The 17942-nt window shown below is 36.7% G+C and overlaps 1 protein-coding gene across 9 annotated transcripts in view; it reads left to right on the top strand.

The window, feature by feature from the left end:
• LOC126739372 (caskin-1) overlaps nucleotides 1-14260 on the top strand; it is a 576780-nt gene extending 562520 nt beyond the window's left edge. For 8 of the 9 annotated variants that reach the window (XM_050445028.1, XM_050445027.1, XM_050445026.1 and 5 more), the window contains 3 exons: nucleotides 1614-2045; nucleotides 2107-2306; nucleotides 6774-14260. In XM_050445028.1, coding sequence (XP_050300985.1) covers nucleotides 1614-2045; nucleotides 2107-2306; nucleotides 6774-6876 — 735 coding nt within the window. In that variant the 3' untranslated portion in view covers nucleotides 6877-14260. The remainder of the gene's footprint in view (nucleotides 1-1613; nucleotides 2046-2106; nucleotides 2307-6773) is intronic. The other variant, XM_050445021.1, reaches the window with a different exon arrangement.
• The last annotated feature ends 3682 nt before the right edge of the window (nucleotides 14261-17942 follow it).

Genomic DNA, 17942 nt, shown 5'->3' with positions numbered 1-17942 from the left:
AGAACAGCAGCTGACTCTTTATAAGGCTCAAATACGTCCTTCCCTCGAGTATTGCTCGCATGTCTGGAGCTCTGCACCCAAGCATAGTTTAAACCTGCTGTATTCTATTCAGAAGAGAGCTATTCGTCTTATCGACAAACCAGAACTGACAAAGAGTCTGGATAGTCTGGAGCACAGGCTACCGTTATTATCACGGTAAGTGCTCCTCTGAGCTGGCAGGCCTGATTCTACCCAGGGCTGTTCCGGCAAGAAGGACGCGTCTAGCAGTTGCGGCTCATCAACATCGAGTCCACCTGCCTACCCCAAGGACGTCGCTGTATCGGGACTCATTCATCTGGAGAACATCTTCTTTGTGAAACGGGCTTCCACCTCACATACTTCCCGACGCATACAACCTACAGCGATTCAAGATAAATGTTCACAAAAATCTTCGCGCAAGCACCACTCCAAGAGTGACATAGGACTTTCCTCTTGTGCTTGTGTTTACCATAAAAAAAAATAAAAAATTACAAAAAGGCTTGTGATTACTGTTTTCGAAAAAAAAAATTATTAACTTTTGTTTGAAATTAAACTCAATAAAATCCTTACATGAGTTTTAAAAATATTTAGGTTTTTCTAAAGCCTTTGATAAAATCAAGATTTTTTTAAGATGTTTAAAAACTACTCAATAACTTCAAAACAGTTATATTTACAAGGCAACTTGCAAGGATTTTTTTGATAAAGAATTCATCAGCTTTCATATGAAACCAAATTAATGATATCCTTAGATGAGTTTTTAATTTATTTAGATTTTTGTGAAATCTTTGAAAGAATCAAGATTGTTTCAAGTGATTGATAAACTACTGAGCAACTCCAAAACGGTTGTATTTATAAGCAAACTTGTAAATACGTTTTTGGTTTAAACTTATTAGATTTCATATGAAACTAAATTCAGTAAAATATTTACAGAATTTTTAAATTTATTTAGATTTTTGTGAAGCCTTTGGCGGAATCAAGATTTTTTCAAGTCATTAAAAAAACTACTTAATAACTCCAAAATGGTTGTATTTACAAGGAAACTTGTAAGGCGTTTTTGATCAAGAAACTGATCAGTTTTCAGATGAAACTTAAATCAATAAAATCCCTTACATAAGTCAATCAAGATATTTTTTCAATCCATTGAAAAACTACTTAATAACTCCAAAATGTTTATATTTACAAGGAAACTTGTAAGGCATTCTTGGTGAAGAAACTCATCAGTTTTCAGGTGAAACTCAAATCACTAAAATTGTTATATAAGTTTTGATAATATTTAGATTTTTGTAAATGCCTTGACAGAATCAAGATTTTTTTCAATCCATTGAAAAACTACTCAATTTCTCCAAAACGGTTGTATTTACAAGGAAATTTAAAAGTAGTTTTATTAATTTTCTCTAAAATCAATAAAATCCTTAAATGAGTTTTTACATTTTTTTAGATTTGTGTGAAGCCTTTGAAAGAATTAAGATTCATTAAGAGGACCGTTTAGGTCAAGAATCATTTCATATCAGTTTTCATATGAAACTAAAATCAATAAAATCTATGTATAAGTTTTTAAAACATTTGAATGTTTATAATGTCATTCGTTTGTTTAGGCACGCGAAACATTCCCGGACTTCGAAAAGCCCCAATTCCACCCGGAAAAGTACGGAAACCCCCAATACAAAACGATGCCGAACAGTTACATCCAGTACGGCAGCCCAATGATGGGCAAAAAGATCCCACCGAACCCACCGAAACGCCGTGACAGCGAGTGCACCGAGGAAACCACCACCGTGGAAATCCACCACGTGCAAACCTCCAGTCCGCTCCCGTTGCCCGCTTACCCGAGCAGCGACAGCTTAAGTATATCGCTGGATAGTAATGGAGACTTACCATTACCGCCACCACCGGCTCCTGGAACTCCACCGGGTGTGGTCAGTAGTCACTGCAAATTAAATTCGTCTCAGAGCTGGGGCGCAGAAGAGCAGGAGTTGATTAAGACGTTGGCGTTGCAGCATAGGAATGGTTCTGATGCTAGTTTTAAGGTAAGAACTAACTGAGTTTTAGTAAATGGTAATTTGTGAGCTTTCGGTTTTTTTTTCACAGTCAAGTTCAAGCACAGAATCGGATTCGCTGCCCTTCGCCAATGAAAATGCCGGAACGATCAGGACGCGCGCAGGCGCCGCTAATAGACAGGGAGAGTATTCTGCGCCGAAGTCGAGACCGGCCGGACTTCCCACCCATCCGTCCCCGACGCCCAATCAGAGCCGAGGAGCTGCTGGAGTAAGCAATGCGCCACGTGGCAGGTAAGCATCACCTCTTACCCAATGTTTTCGTGTAAGAAAATTTGTTGTACTTGAAAAACTTGTTAAGTTAGAGGGAATTTTGTCAAGTAAGGTCCAAGAGCTATCAATTTTAAAGTTGGGGAATTACTGACGATGGATATAAAGAATACTTCTTGAGTTGAAAAGTTTGAGTGGTTAGGGGTCTTTTGGCCGACCCCTCACGGATGCTCAGTTTACACTGAGTCACGGGACGCGACATCCTCGAGATACCCCTTTTAATAAAGTTTTAGTAAAAAACTCTAAATATCCAATCTTTTCTTGTAAAAAAAGTTTTCTTAGTAAATTCCGGCCCGAGAATCCGTTTATTAGATATCTTAATTTTAAAATCTAGATACTTCTTTCTAAACAAATTGGCTAACCTCGGGCACTACCAACTTTTTACGTACTGTCAAAGTGATAAATTTAAACGCTTGTGATGCTCTTAACAAGCTTCTCAATTACTTCTTAAATAAATCTACATTTTTTAATTACAAATTTGTATTTGGTGTGTTTTCTTACAACTTCAACAAAACCATAATGGTTCATAGACCAAGAAATGTACACTTTTCCGAATTGGCGGATATTGTTATAATGTGTGGTAAGTTTTAAATATTATTGTAAATAGTAAATACCTGTCAATTCTCAACTAGGAAAATGTGACTCCAATGCTAGTTTAGCCCCTAGACGCTATGCCCAGACGTTCCCAAACCGATTTCATCCCAAAAGAAAATATTTTTTTAAATTTGACTAACCGCCTAAGGGAGACTGGAAGTTTCAGTGCGGTTCAACCAAGGCAGGAGGAAGACATTTTAAAAATTGTCGAAAAATCACCAAACATTAGTACTAGGGTTTTGGCTGAACGGGTATGAAATATTGAGAAAACCGAGACACGATATTTTACGGAGTCAACAACTTTACCCATTTCATCTTCAAAAAGTACAAGGTCTTTTAACCGACGATCCCGAGGCAAGACTTGCTTTTTGTAGATGGCAAATCTACAAAAGTATTTTGTAGATTTATGTTACACGTTCGTTATGTGAAACGAATAATAGAAATGTGGATTTTATAAGGGCGAATCTGTTTACTGACGAAGCCACGTTCACAAGAAACGGCATGACAAATATCCATAACGCACACATATGGGCTGAAGAGAATCCTAGGGCCATACTTGAGACATATCATTAAGTAAAGTGTGAGCAGTTGTTGTGGATAACTTTCTTTTAGGGCCTGTCATTTTACCAGGTAATTTGACTGGTGTTTCATTTCTGTTGTTTCTACAAGAAATATTTCCCGATTTGCTTGATGATTTACCTCTAAATTTAAGACAAAATCTTTGATTTCAACTCGACTTTTGCTATAAATGTTAGGAACTATTTACATCAAGTATTTCCTAATCGCTAGATTGGTCGGGGTCGAGATGGTCCTGTTCCGTGGCGATCCCGTTCGCCCGACCTTGCACTATTGGATTTTTCAGTCTGGGGATGTATGAAAGACTTTGTGTATATGGTTTCGATTTTAAAAGAGGATCATTTAAGGGAAAGAATCATTGCAGCTGGAGAGCATTTCAGGTTGAAACCAAATATTTTATACATAGCCTTAGATTTTCTATAATATAGAGGGCTCGTATGTGTATACAAATGAATGGAGGTATTTTCTTAAGAAATCTTCACTATTCTTGAGATTTTTTCATGAAATAATCAGAATACTCTTAAAAGGGCTTTACCCTAAGAAAATGCAATTCTTACCCAATAAATTTATACCAGAACGTTTCTTGTACCTCAAAAACCGTCTGAGTAAGAGGCAATTTTGTCTATCAAGGTCCAAGAGCCACCAGATTTGAAGTTTTCAAAGGCACATTGGAACATTTAGATTATTTGTCATTAGGGGACGTTTTTGATCATAAGTTGGGAGCCATATACAACATTTTCACACTTTTTTCGCCTTAATATTCTATAATTCATGGTCATAGATTTTGAAGTAAAAACGCCATCATAGGTTAAGAATTTGGGTAATTACGGCATTTATTAAGCATTTCTTTTAGATTTGATTTTAGACAATAATTTAAATATATCTAGAAGTCTTTTGTAGGGGAGAGTTCCCTTGAAGTGGACAACCCATGAAACGGACACATCGGTTTATGCATGTTTGGTTGCATACCTACCTATTTCTAATGCTTACTGTATATTAGTTGACCGTATAACATGTGATGGTGGTAGTATCGGTGCGCCGGCGTTATCGTTTGGTATTAATACACTCGCCTCATCGTTTGGTATTTATACACTAAAATATTTGTGACTAGCAAAGTAAGTATTTACCTGTTTAAAGAATTTATTTAGACTGGCTTACTAGGTCTAGTTTCACCCAGGTATGTTGATCTCATTTATATTTTAAACCATAAAAGTAAAAATACGGGTTCACTTTAAAGTAAATAAATCCATGAATCGGACGTCCGATTCATGGGCACCGGAGTGTCCGATTCAAGGAAACAAGGAATAAAGTTCTGGGTAAAATAGTTGACCGATTTTTTTCTTTTAGGCTTGGCTTATTATGTCAAAGCGATCAAGAAAGAGTGACGAAAAAATTCGTGAAGCTGTAGATGCAGTTGTAAACCAAGATTTGTCGATTCGGAGTGCAGCTAAAAACTTCGACATTTCAAAGTCTTTATAAGCTGTACTTGTAAAAAAAACGAAAAGTGCGCCTGGCAATGAATTTGTTTACAACCGCAATATTGGAAACAGAAAAACTTTTTCGGCAGAACAGGAGCAATTAATAGTTTCTTACCTTAAAACAACATCGAAAATGTATCATGGCTTAACTACCACGCAAACAAGAGAGCTTGCATACCAGTTTGCATTGGCGAACAACATATCTATTCCACCACAATGGAAAAAAAATTCTAAAGCTGGAATTCACTGGCTTCATGGGTTTATGAAACGCAAAAAGGATTTGTCGCTCCGTCAGCCAGAAAAAACGTCTTTAAGCAGAGCATCTAGTTTTAATAAATCAAACGTAGGCGGCTTTTTTTTCGAATTAGAAAGGTTGTACAAGAAATATGGGTTTTCAGCCAACATGATTTGGAACCTGGATGAAACCGGTTGTATGACAGTTACAAAATCACCAAAAGTTATAGCTGTAAGGGGTTCCAAACAGGTTGGTCAAATTGCATCTACCAAAAGAGGAACGCTTATCACCACACTTTTTTTTAATAAATGCTGCCGGCAGATCACTGCCACCTGTATTCGTGTTTCCTCGGGTTTATTTTAAGGACATTATGCTTAAAGATGCACCGACAGGGTCTAAAGGGTTTGCAAATCCATCTGGGTGGATTACAGAAGAAATATTTGTAGAGTCTCTAAAGCATTTTGTTAACACGAGTGAAGATAAAGCTTTGATTATTATGGATAACCACATTACTCATGTGAATATACAAGTAATTAATTTTGCAAGGGAAAATAATATAATCATTTTAACACTCCCTCCCTACTGCAGTCACCATATGCAACCACTTGATGTGACAGTTTACGGCCCTTTTAAGGCAAGGTCCTTGTCTCAAATCCTGGCAAAACCGTTAGTCTATACGAATTTGCAGGATTTGTTAATGTTGCATATAGTGAATCTTTTTCAATAAACAATATTTGTAAGAGCTTTCTGAAAACAGGAATATATCCATTTAATTCATCAATATTTACTGAAGACGACTTTCTGGCATCATCTGTAACCGACAGGCAAAATCCTTCCAATAAAGAAATCCAAGAACAAGATAAGAAGTCCAATGATTTATCTGAAGTTGGAGGATTGAACATTTCTCAGTCAACTTCTAACTTGAACACTTCAAATTCCTGTGGGCAGACCGCCAAGTTTAACAGCACCTGTTTGGAATTTATCCCCTCATCTAGCTCTGACCATTCTAGACCTTGCTGTTCTGAAAGTGTGGAGAACTTAAATCGATCAATTACATTACAAGGTCGAGCTGAACTAAATCTAATTTCACCTGAAGTTCTTAGACCCCCACAATTCTTGTGGATTTCTGGGAAAGTTAAATTTTTTCTGTTACAAAATGTTTTTAAATTTTTATTCTATATTGTAATCAGTTAATAATGAAAACCGTATAAAAATCGTCTAGTGTCCATTTCATGGGAACAACCGTCCGTTTCATAGAAACCTGTTCATGAATCGGACACTTTGTAAACAATAAGAAAAATAAAATTTAAACATCTTTTTATAACTTTTGAGTGTAGAAATATAAAGTCTGATTTTCTGACAAGTGTTGATATAAATATTTCAATTCCTAAATGAACCGTTTAGCCGCTAGAGCCATTCCAATAAAAATGTCCAGTTCAAGGGAACTCTCCTCTATGTCCCTAATACATTTTAAACGCCTGTTTTACTTCCTTTAAGACGTCACCATAGTCTATTACTTTATAATAATTTAATTTCCTTTTATTCCAGCAGATCTGAGCCTGCTGACGTCCTAAACGACATCGGCAACATGTTAGCGAACCTAACGGATGAATTGGATGCCATGCTAGAAGAAGAGAAACGGCAACAATAGAGTAAGACTGAGTAGAGCAGGACAGAGACAACAGAGATAACAGAAAATTAGCGGAGGAAACCAATAGTAGCGTCCGCTGAATATACAGGGTGTGCGTGTAGTTTAAAATACATGTGATTTAGATAGATGAAATCTTAGGTTACGTTGAGGTTAGGTTTGACGCGTGCGCGGTCAGGGTGCGTTCGTTTTGGCCCCAAGGGGAAAGTGCCAATACAATTTACAACCTTGATCTAGTCAGACGATGACGTTTTTTTGTTTTTTTTTTTGTGAAATAAACTCGAATCTAAGACAAGCACCCTGGGAGGCCCTTATTTAGTATACGGGGGTATCTCTATAAGGCCTTATATAGAGAAAATTGAAAATAAGTCTTGTGTACAGAGTGTTTTAGAATGTTGAATTACAGGGTGATACAATTTGGTAGTTTTGACACTCTGTAGGTTGAAAGTTGAAAGTTTTAGGACATTAAAGCTTTCTTGCTTAAAATCCCTATTAGGGACTAATATTTTATTCTAAAACATCATGTACACAGTTAATAATTGCCGTGCTATAGGGTGTCAAAGTTGAAATAATGTATTTTGGTGTTTTTAAGTAAATCATGACTTCAAATGTTCAGATACAGATCAAGGGCATGCTCAACTACCTGGAATGATTTAAAAATTATCTCCACTGCCTTTGAGGAGTCAGAAGAGAATCCAAATAACTGATGGGGATTAAGAAAAACATAAGAATTCATTTAAGGGGTCTGGAAATCCTCAAAAATTGGCTTCAACTGCCTGTAAGATGTAAGTCCAGAGTCTATATCGAAAAGAGATCAAAGGCATGCTTAACTGCCTAGACTGACTAAAAAATTACCTTAGTTGCCTTTAAGGTATCTGAGGGAGTAAAAGTATCAAAATCTTCAAATTTGTTGAACTTTCAAAAATCCATTCAAAAATTCTAGTGAAATTGTTGTGAACAATTTGACCAAACTTTTACAAAAACTTGTAATAATATGTAAGCTTTGTAATAATACATAATATGTTTGAGGTGGTCACTATTGGGGTATGCCTAGAATATAAATGCAAAAATAATAAAAAATTATATTTAAAGAAAAAACTACCATTTTCGGTATTTGTGGTAGTTTCAACAATATATTTGATCATGCTCACAAGGAATTATTGGAGAATTAATGGCATTTTATTAGGACCAATTACATTTTTACATTTAAAATTCGACGTTTCGTTTTCCAGAAACCACCATCAACTTAATTTTTTTAGGTACTTCCCTGGATTATTTATTATATTTTTTATTTACTTCGCGGCCCAATAAATATTGTATTTCTATCTGATAATATCTAAAGATATAAATCTGTAAGATAAACTTATATTCAATACCATACATGTTATTGAATATAAGTTTATCTCTGTCTTACTTATAGCTCTTATTATTAGTGTTTTTTTGTTAATTTTTAAATTACTTCAAGGTCACTTAAATTATGACACATATTCACTTTCTATAACTATTAAAATACCATTCAAGAAATGTTAATTTTGCCATAAAAAATAACTTTATTTCTGTCTCTTTTGCCGTTTTGCAGAAAAACCCCCCTTTGGGTCACCCCCAAAGTGTCAGTGACACTTTGTCTTTCTGAAATTTTGAAAATGTCTATTTTCGGTGTTTTTGTGGTAGTTTTGAGAAACAATTGAAACAACTTTTCAAACTCTTTAAGAAAACACTTCGACCGTATATTTTGTCATCCTCAGGCTGTTCAAAACGACCAATAAGACATTTTTTTTTTTGCTATTTTCTTCGAATTATTGTATAAAATAAGACGTTTAGACAATAAATTTGATCATCCTCAGAAAGAATTAATCAAGAATGATGGCATTTTATTACGACCAATTCTCGTCTTTTACAAAATGATATAGAGGAGATCGGGACAGGTTGTAACAAAAAAAAACATTCGATTTTTCTTGGTTTATGTGATTTAATTAAGCAGAATTTTTTGCATAAATATCCACTATATCCTGAATAAATTGGTGTAATATTTCTGACAAAATCGTTATACATCAAACCTTCAAATTTTTTTGTAATAATTCTGAAGCTTTTTTACAGTTTTCACCGTCTCAGGGTCAAAATTATCATTATATAGAGTCAGTTGTAACAAATATTTTTCAATGTTCTTAAATAATCACAAACATATAAATAAATAAAAAAAATCAAAGAGTATTCTGCTTTTAGTGTTTAAAAATGTTGAACATTTGGTATTAGTATTAGTATTCAACTACTATTCGCAATCAGAATTACCATTATGGCAGATATATGGAAAACTTCCATCTGTGCAAGCTTCATGTGACCACTTTTTGCATTCCCTGCAACGAATTCACTTTTCTTTGGTCTTACTACTTCCATAGGATTGAGCCCAAACTAAGCAAAAATTCTTTTCTTCTGAGGAATCATCTTAAACTAAAACATTTTTCTTCACTTTTGATTTTCTAGACTTCTGACTATTTTCTTCTTCGAGCGTATCAGTAATAACGATGATTTCCTTTTTTTTCGAACCCTAATGGTTGTCGTAGCTCAGTCTTAGAAAGTGGGAAAACAAACTCTGCGTAGGATATTGTTTTGCCTTAAGACGTTTTTGGGAAGTACTTAAATGTTAAAGCACCTGGTTCTGGTTCACAAATTTCAGAATCAAAGGAGTTCTTTGACGTCGTAGCAACAAGTTCTAACTCAACAGTTTGAGACAATGTAGAAGGTGCTGTTGGCAGTACATTGCAGTTAGTAGTTGATCTATTGAGGGTAAAAGCTTGTCGTCGCCAAAAAGGTTCTATGCCAGAAACCTTGAAACAATTTATTATATTTATTGCGTGGTTGCTGATGATAGCTCATCTCGAACTAAAGATGGAATGTCATAGATTTTCATAGATTCTTCAGGGTTGTTTCTAAGTTTAACTATTCAACTGTTTTAAGCAAAAGATAAATATTTTTTAAACTGTCTATATACATTGCTGTCTAATGGTTGAAATCATGAATATTCAATAGCAAGAGGACTGAATTTTCTTTCGATGGCTTAACATGAGTAACAAATTGTTCCTCTTTGATCGTCTGTAATAAAGTGATCATGACAAGAAACAGGGAGGCGTGCTTTTTATTGCACTCATCAGATCATTAGAAATTATTCTACTCGCCTTCGTTCCTTTTTCGGCAATATTCTTGTTAACTCTACACTGTGGTCACTCCTGTCTCGTAGAGGTTCCAAATTTGTGCTGCTGTGAAACTGTATCGATCTCTGACGCTAACTAATTCATCAAAAAAAAATTAGAGACAAAATAGAGACAGTTCTAATAGAGAGTTCTTTATTCTTTTTCGGAATATTGTGAGTTTATGCTTCTCAGCTATTTTGTTTTGTTTTTAGGAATCAGGATATTTACGGCAAAAATTTATAAACTCTATGAGCCAGGCCGAAGTAAATTTTTGAAGCATTTTTTAAGTATTCAAGTAAGCTGACTGTTTTCTTTTTTAATTGTTAGCTGAACAAACTTGACGAAGTCATTGATCCATTGAATGACAACATTAGAATACATCTATCCATTTTCTTCAGTGAAGCCTACAATCTCACCGGTGAATTGTCTATTACTTCATGTTTTCTTCTAGGAAATATTAATGCTGGCGACATAAAAGTTTGGACAGCATTTATACAACACTGTTAGGTGTGAATCACGTTCTGCGCTTGTCAAAACTCCTAGTTGTACTCTTTATTTTATAGCAAAGATCTTACAGTTTTTCGCAGGGACAGTGGATGAGTCTGATTCATTTATATTCCATATATAGTTTGATTTGAAATTATGCACTATTACTACTTTAGTCAATGCTTAAAGATATATTCGAATTTGTGCTTTATTAAGGACAAGTGCACGAGCCGCTGACGTCGCTTCAGGTAGTCTAAGGGAAATAGTCGGATTTCTTTCCCTTAATCCGTCTATTTAGTTTCAAGCGCAAATCTATTAGGAATCCTTTTTGCTTCTGCTATGTAGTAAGCTACTTTCCTGACCTGCTTTCTAAACTTGTAAGGTGTTCAATAACTTCCTGTTTCAAATCTTGATTAAACGTAACCTTATATCCACCCATATAACTGTTCTTGATATATTTGGCTTAAAAGCACGACTTCCAAGTGTCGTAAATTGACCATTAAAGGTTTTAAAGGCCAAAAGCCAACCCATTCTATTTTCTTGGACTGCTATTATTCAATTTCCTAAATAAATCTTAGAACTGCAGCAACCAAACACTAAAACTAGCTATTACTGAACGTACTTGTCTAAATAAATTCATCTACGTACCTTACGGTCTTTCAGTTTTTTGCTTAGAGGCCTTTCTATGATCCAAAGAAAAATTGAGAATGTAGGAAAAAATGCATTTTTTCCAGGCTCTCCGAGACAAATCTCTCTCTCTCGCTCTCTGATAATGTTGAAGTCACTATTCCCGTCTTTTAGGAAGTTGAACAGATTTTCTGTCCTTCCACGCTTTCTCTTCAATTCTTCTGAGGATGTTACAGCTAAGGATATTGGAGTCACTTTCTCCTTCTTCCAGGAACGTAAAGCGTCATTATTTGTTTCTCTCAAGCACTTAGACAGTTATTTCGTCCTTGTTTCAATTAATTGAGGTATCATTTTTCCCTCTTCTGGGCTCTCTTTGTCTTTCTTCCTCGTTCATTCTTTTTAATTCTTCCGAGGAGGCTGCAGTCACTCTTCAATAAAAAATTGTTTCTGTCCTTCTTGTTTGGTCAAATGCAGAATGCAATTGCAGTATGTCGCCTCAGCCATACTTCCCCTTCTTAAAATTTTCTCTTCCAGGCTTTCTTTGTCTCTCTCTCTCTTCAACTCTTCTGCTAATATTGGAGTCACTCTTCCAACTTTCAAGGAAGTTGAAAAGTCCTTTCTGTTCTTCGACGCCGTTAAATAGTCATTCTCCCTTTCTCTCGGGTACTTAAACAAACAGTTTGTCCTTCTTCTAGGTAGTTGAGCAATAATTTTTTCCTCTTCCGGGCTCTCTTTGTCTGTCTCATTTTTCAAGTTCTTCTAAGGTTGTACCACTCTTTCCTTATTCCAGGCAATAGAATAGTGTGTCTGCCTTTTTGTTCTTTTAAATGCAGAATGTAGTTGGAGTATGTCGTCTTAGGCATACTTCTTCCTCTACTTGAAATTTCTCTTTCAGACTCTCTTTGCCTCTCTTTTCAATTTTTCTGATAATTTTGGAATAACCCTTCCCGTCTTCCAGGAAATTGAAAAGCCTTTATGTCCTTCTGTGCTATTGAAAAGTCATTATGTCTTTCTCTCAGGCACTTAAACAGTCAGTTTGTCACTTTCCCTCTTTGATTCTTCTGAGGATGTTACAGCTAAGGACAGGCAGTAACTCTTTTTTTCTTCCAGGAAATTGAAGAGGCGTTAAGTATTTCTTTCAAGAACTTTTGACTGTTTTGTCCTTGTTCCAAGCAGTTGAGGAATCATTTTTTCCCTTCTCTTTGTATCTTCTTTAATTATTCTGAGGACGTTGCTGTCACTCTTTCCTTATTCCAGGCAATAGAAGAGTATTTCTTGAGTCCTTTCTGTTCTTTCAAATGCAGAATACAATTGCAGTATGGTTTGTAAATTAAACTCGGCATTTCAATAGAATCATTTATTAAATTAAAGATATAACTGTCTACTAAACGTTATACACCTGCTTACAAGAGCACCTTATGGCTAGAAGTACGTAACTTAACAGTTTTCTTAACCTAATCTAATATAGTTGACAGTTCCCACCATCCATTAAACTAGAGTCTAATTTAGCTCTTTCGTTTTGTCTCGATAGTGTGAACTGCCTACATGTGCAGATGAAGTGTTTTGTATTATATTTTAACTGAGGCATTCTCCCCCTTCTTGAAATGACCTTCAAAAACAATTTAAGTGTCAAGATCAAACGGGTTTAACCCTCTTTGTATCTGTCACTTTTTCTTTAAAATCTTTTGCATATGATTCTAAAATTCTAAATAATCTCTATGTTAGACAGAGATAAATCTATGGCGAAAATATTGTGCGAGACAGATATGGATAGATCTGTATTTTAAATTAAGTAATTTTTTAAAATATTTTATGATGTTTAAGGTCACAAAAAAGTGAAACCAACAAACCAGGGACGTATTTAAGAAAAAAAAAAGGTAAATGATGGTTTCTAGAGGACGAAACATCGGGTTTTAAATTTGTCCACACCCTGTAACCGTAATTTTTTTCAACTTTCACAACCTGTATATCGATTATGATTGATTCAGGACTTTTTAGAGACACCCTGTAAGATTTGGGCCTCGGTAGGTGGGAACCACCACAGATCAAATTATATTTCTGTATACTGGTTTCGCCGTAATATGTAAATAAGAGTCATTTAGTGTAAATATTTGATGGGATTTTTTGCTACATTTTTCGAATATAAACTTTATATATATAACTTAATAGGGCGATATACGGGGTGATTCGAACGTAAGCGCCGCATAAAAATAAGACCCATTCTAACATTCACTTTTTTTCATTATTATGTTTGCTTTTGAATCACCCCCTTATATTGACTGCGTTTACACCATTTTAATTCAACAGATGTCCACAAAACACCTAAAATAATATATTTTGTATATAAAATTAACTAAACGGTATAGTGTAGGAGTAAATTTGTACAAAGTCAGTTTTTTAGTATACGGACGCTATAGGATGACTATTTATAGACGTAATAAACTAGTTTGGTGTTTTTATTACCTTTACACCGTGACATATGTTAAACTTTGTAATGACCCAGACGCACTTTCCCGCCTAAAAAAGTGGTTTTTGGGTGGTGAAAACTCGGTAGAAAACGTCTCACTTTTATTTTCCTAAAGAAAGCAAGAGTTTTTCCAAAAGACTGGTAGAAATTTACTGGGAGTGACTCACCGGGCTCGGGGACCTCCGGTTGTTTTGGTGTGCCATAATTGTCCAAACATTCGAATGTGCTCGCCATCGTTTGGCGAACTTCCCCGGAGATCTTCGGGCTTATATAAGAAAAGAAAACGCTCCGTAATTAATTTAGGAGGAAACTAACGTGCGATGATTGTGTTTTGTTTAATAATTTCTGTTGAAAGGTTTATAAGCTACTTAATATTTTATATTCGCCAACTATAATAATTATTATTATTATTATTATTATTATATTTATAATTAGCGGTTTTAATGATTAACCTAATTGAAATATAATTATTATAGATGTTAAAAAGCCTGGGATTATTCCAGGTGGATTATTGTCGATTTAACATGATGAATTTTCGATTTTTTATTTTATTTTATTTTTTTGCTCCTATTTTATTGTTAAATATTTAGATTAATAAAGTACATTGTATAAAAAGAAATTGGTTTTATTCATGTAAAATGTATTTTTTTCGCGCGTTTACGAAAAGGAGAAGTTACCTTTGTTATGGGTGGCTTAAATACGAAGGTGGGAAAGGGAAACTCGTCAGAGATAGTTGGGGGCTTTGGATTAGGCCAAAGAATTGGACAGACTGATAGAGATAGAATTTTAGTGTTTTAAAGAGAATTTTAAGATAAATTTGATGAGTTGTAAACTGGTATATTTTTAATTTAGAAAATATCTAGAGAAATTAAATATTTGCCTTTTTTTTCTTCTGAACAAACATAGAGCAATCAGTTATCACGAAAGGATACTACTAGAGAGAATTAAAGACATAGGGATTCCAACAAATGCTTTTTTCATTTCTCTAGATGTAACAAACCTCTTCACTAACACCCCCATATGAGAAGTGGGTAAAATTATTAAAAATAAATTGGTTCAGGAGATTTTAGACCTGTTAGAAGTATGCCTTTAATTTCAACCATGAAACATACCTTTAAGAAGATGGCCTTGCAATGGGCCCTCCCCTATCCTCTCTATTAGCTGACACTTTTATGGACTACTTTGAATCAAATAACATCCTAAATAATAACCCATATAATGCAAATACTTTATAGGAATATAGATACGTTTATGATTGTATTTTACTGAGGAATCAATAACATCTATCCTATAATAAAATTTACACTAGAAACAGAAACTAATAAGTCAATAACCTTCTTAGACTTATGTATTAAAATCATAAATAATAGGCACGTTTTTGAAATTTACAGGAAACCTAGCCTTACTGGTACAATTATCCATAGTGAGTCATTCTACCCCTTTTCACTCAGTTCCGGCGTGACACTCGCCAGAGTTAGAGAGGAAAAGGAACCAAAAGCAGGAGAAGGAACTCCGCCCCACAAAGCCCTTAAAGGGAAACAATCCCACCGATCGTCTTACGGAACAAAACTAGGTACGATCAAATAACTGCTCACTTAAACCAACTGAAGATCAATTTTGGTCATACCGTCAATATACGTGACGGTATCAAAATTCATTCAAGATCGAAGATTATCGCAAAACCCAGTACTTCCTTGAAAACCACAAGGAGCAATTTCACTCCTTCTCCCTACCAGAAGAAAAAAGGTGATACGTAGTGCTTAGAGGAGTCCTGTAGTCGGAGAAAGTTGCTGACAACTCAAAAGAACAAGGCTTGCACCCAATTACCGTCTCGCGTTGGTATACCGCCAACAGAAAATCAGTTTCCATGGTATTGGTTGTCCTCCCTAGGGAAGAAAAAGAAATCTTCCAAGTCTAAGCTCTTGGAGCCATAAGAATACGTGTCGAAGCCCAAAGGACCAAGACACGTAGCACTCAATGTCACAGGTGTCAATTATTTGGTCACGGTCACTCCCCCTGCAATGCACACCCCAAGTGTGTAAAATACGGCAAAGACCATCTGCCCCAAGAATGCGAAAAACCGCTTACCACTCCCCCGACATGCGCCAACTGCGGCGGTGTCCACACCGCGTCATATCAGGGTTGACCTAGAAACCCAAAGCAAATTGGGTCCAACCTCCAACTTCAAATGGGGGCAGCAAAACAACGCCAAACTTGCTGCTCCTGTCCCCGCACCTCCTGCGACCACCCTAACTAACGGTTCGTCTCCTGCTCATCCATCGCTGCAACAGTTGCTGCAACAGCAATTTATGCAGCTGATGCAGCCATTCTCCCCAACTCGCTTAATGGCTAACGTTTCAAACCATCGATCCTCGAAGATCACGCCCTTGACGTTCTTCTGATTCAAGAGACGTTCTTAAAGCCCCAACCCCGTTTTTCCCTGGCTAATTACAATGTCATAAGGAATGACAGGCTAGACCAGAGTGGTGGAGAGACTCAAACCGCTGTCAAAAAATCAGTCCACCACTTTCACCCCCCAAACCCAGATCCAACCATCGAACCACGAATCCACTTTCGTAACTATAGAAATGAGTAGCGGCCCTGATAGACTCCGTTTACTCACGCCCCAATAGGGAAGTAACTCGGGTTCAAATGGCAAACCTCTTCTCCCCTTATACCCCCATCCTAATAGGAGACGACTTGAACGCCAAGCACCTTGATTGGCGATGCAGGCGCCAAAATCCTAACGGTCTCCTCATACAGGAAATGGAAGAAACCCTTCCATTTAATCTATGGCTCCCCCAGGAACCTACCCACGTCTCGACAAATGGTGCACCAGATATACTCGATATGTTCTTCTTTAAAAATATTCCTATGCCTACGCAAGTCCGCGTATTGCATGAACTCTCGTCCGATCACATCCCCATCTACATGACATTAGGTCACCCCTCAAATAACTCGCCCCTTCCAGCCCCAGATTCTTCACAAACTGGGCAGCTTACAGGAATCACCTTTCCCGGTCCCCCCTATTAACTAACCCCCCTCCCTCGAAGGCGCAATAAACAGGTTGACGCAAAACATCTCTGAAGCTTTATCATCAGCTAAGAGAGAGCTTCCAAGGAATTTCAATAAAACCCATATCCCATATAAGAGAGGAAATTAAATGTCGTAACCGTCTAAGAAAACTCGCTATAAGATCTGGCGATCCGTTCGTAAAACAACAGTACTATCGTGCAAATCGACGAGTGCAATCACTTCTCGAAGACTTTAACTCCGAGAGGTGGGAGCAAAAACTCGACGATATTGAAAAAAAAATTGAATATCCTTCGGAGCTTTTCCGCCTCGCTAAGAATGTGGTTAAAGGGGGGAGAAAACCCCTCCCGTTCATTAACCACAATAACACCAAGATTTCCGACCCACAAAAAAAGGTTGAGGTCGCAAATTCACTTGAAGGACAATTTTTCTCCAACCCCCCAAAAAACCCTGCAATGGCTCTCAGCATCTCAAATGCTGTCCAAACAGCCCTTTAGGCTCCTACCACAGCCCCGATACCCCAGGTATCCAAGTCGAAATTAGTGGAATAATTAAAGTTACAAAAAATAAAAACAGACACTTTGAAATTGACACTCAGGTTAATGATCTTATCAGAATCATCAACGGTATATTTCAATTCTCTTATTTCCCGACCCAATGAAAATCCGCTGATGTCATCCTTCTCCCCAAGAAGGGAAAATCAGCAACTTTCCACATTCTCTCAGGAGCAAATCGTGGATTGCACACCGGGGCTGTTTTCCTGGACATAAGCAAGGCAAAATGTGGCATGACGGTTTATTGCATAAACTAGTCGATGCCCTTTTTTCCGACTGCCTTGTAAAAGTTGTCCACTCCTTTTTGACCCACCGATCTTTTCGTGTTTGTGCTGACGGCTTTGTTTTCACTCCCCACCCAATAAGAGCAGGTGTTCCCCAAGGTTCCCCCTGTCTCCCCTCCTGTTTAACGTTTTTATGCGCGATCTACCCCCATCCCTACACAATACTACTCCAATACGCTGATGACACCGCAATACTCACCACCTCTCCCAACAAAGAGCATATTAAAATTAAGATCCAGAGACACCGAAACTCACTCCACTCCTGGATGGATCGCTGGAGACTGGAGGTCAACCCCAGGAAGATCCCGCTGTTGTTCTTTTCCAAAAGAAAAAAAAGCACCTGCTGACCATCTGAAATAGGGAACCACTAATCTCGGCTGGTCCGCCCAGGCCCGTTATCTGGGCATAATCTTCGACCGGAAGCTAACCT

The sequence above is a fragment of the Anthonomus grandis genome, chromosome 8 (assembly GCF_022605725.1).
Source record: "Anthonomus grandis grandis chromosome 8, icAntGran1.3, whole genome shotgun sequence".
NCBI lineage: Eukaryota > Metazoa > Arthropoda > Insecta > Coleoptera > Curculionidae > Anthonomus > Anthonomus grandis.
Note: the sequence above shows the minus strand (reverse complement) of the source record. Positions and strands in the feature narration are given on the sequence as shown.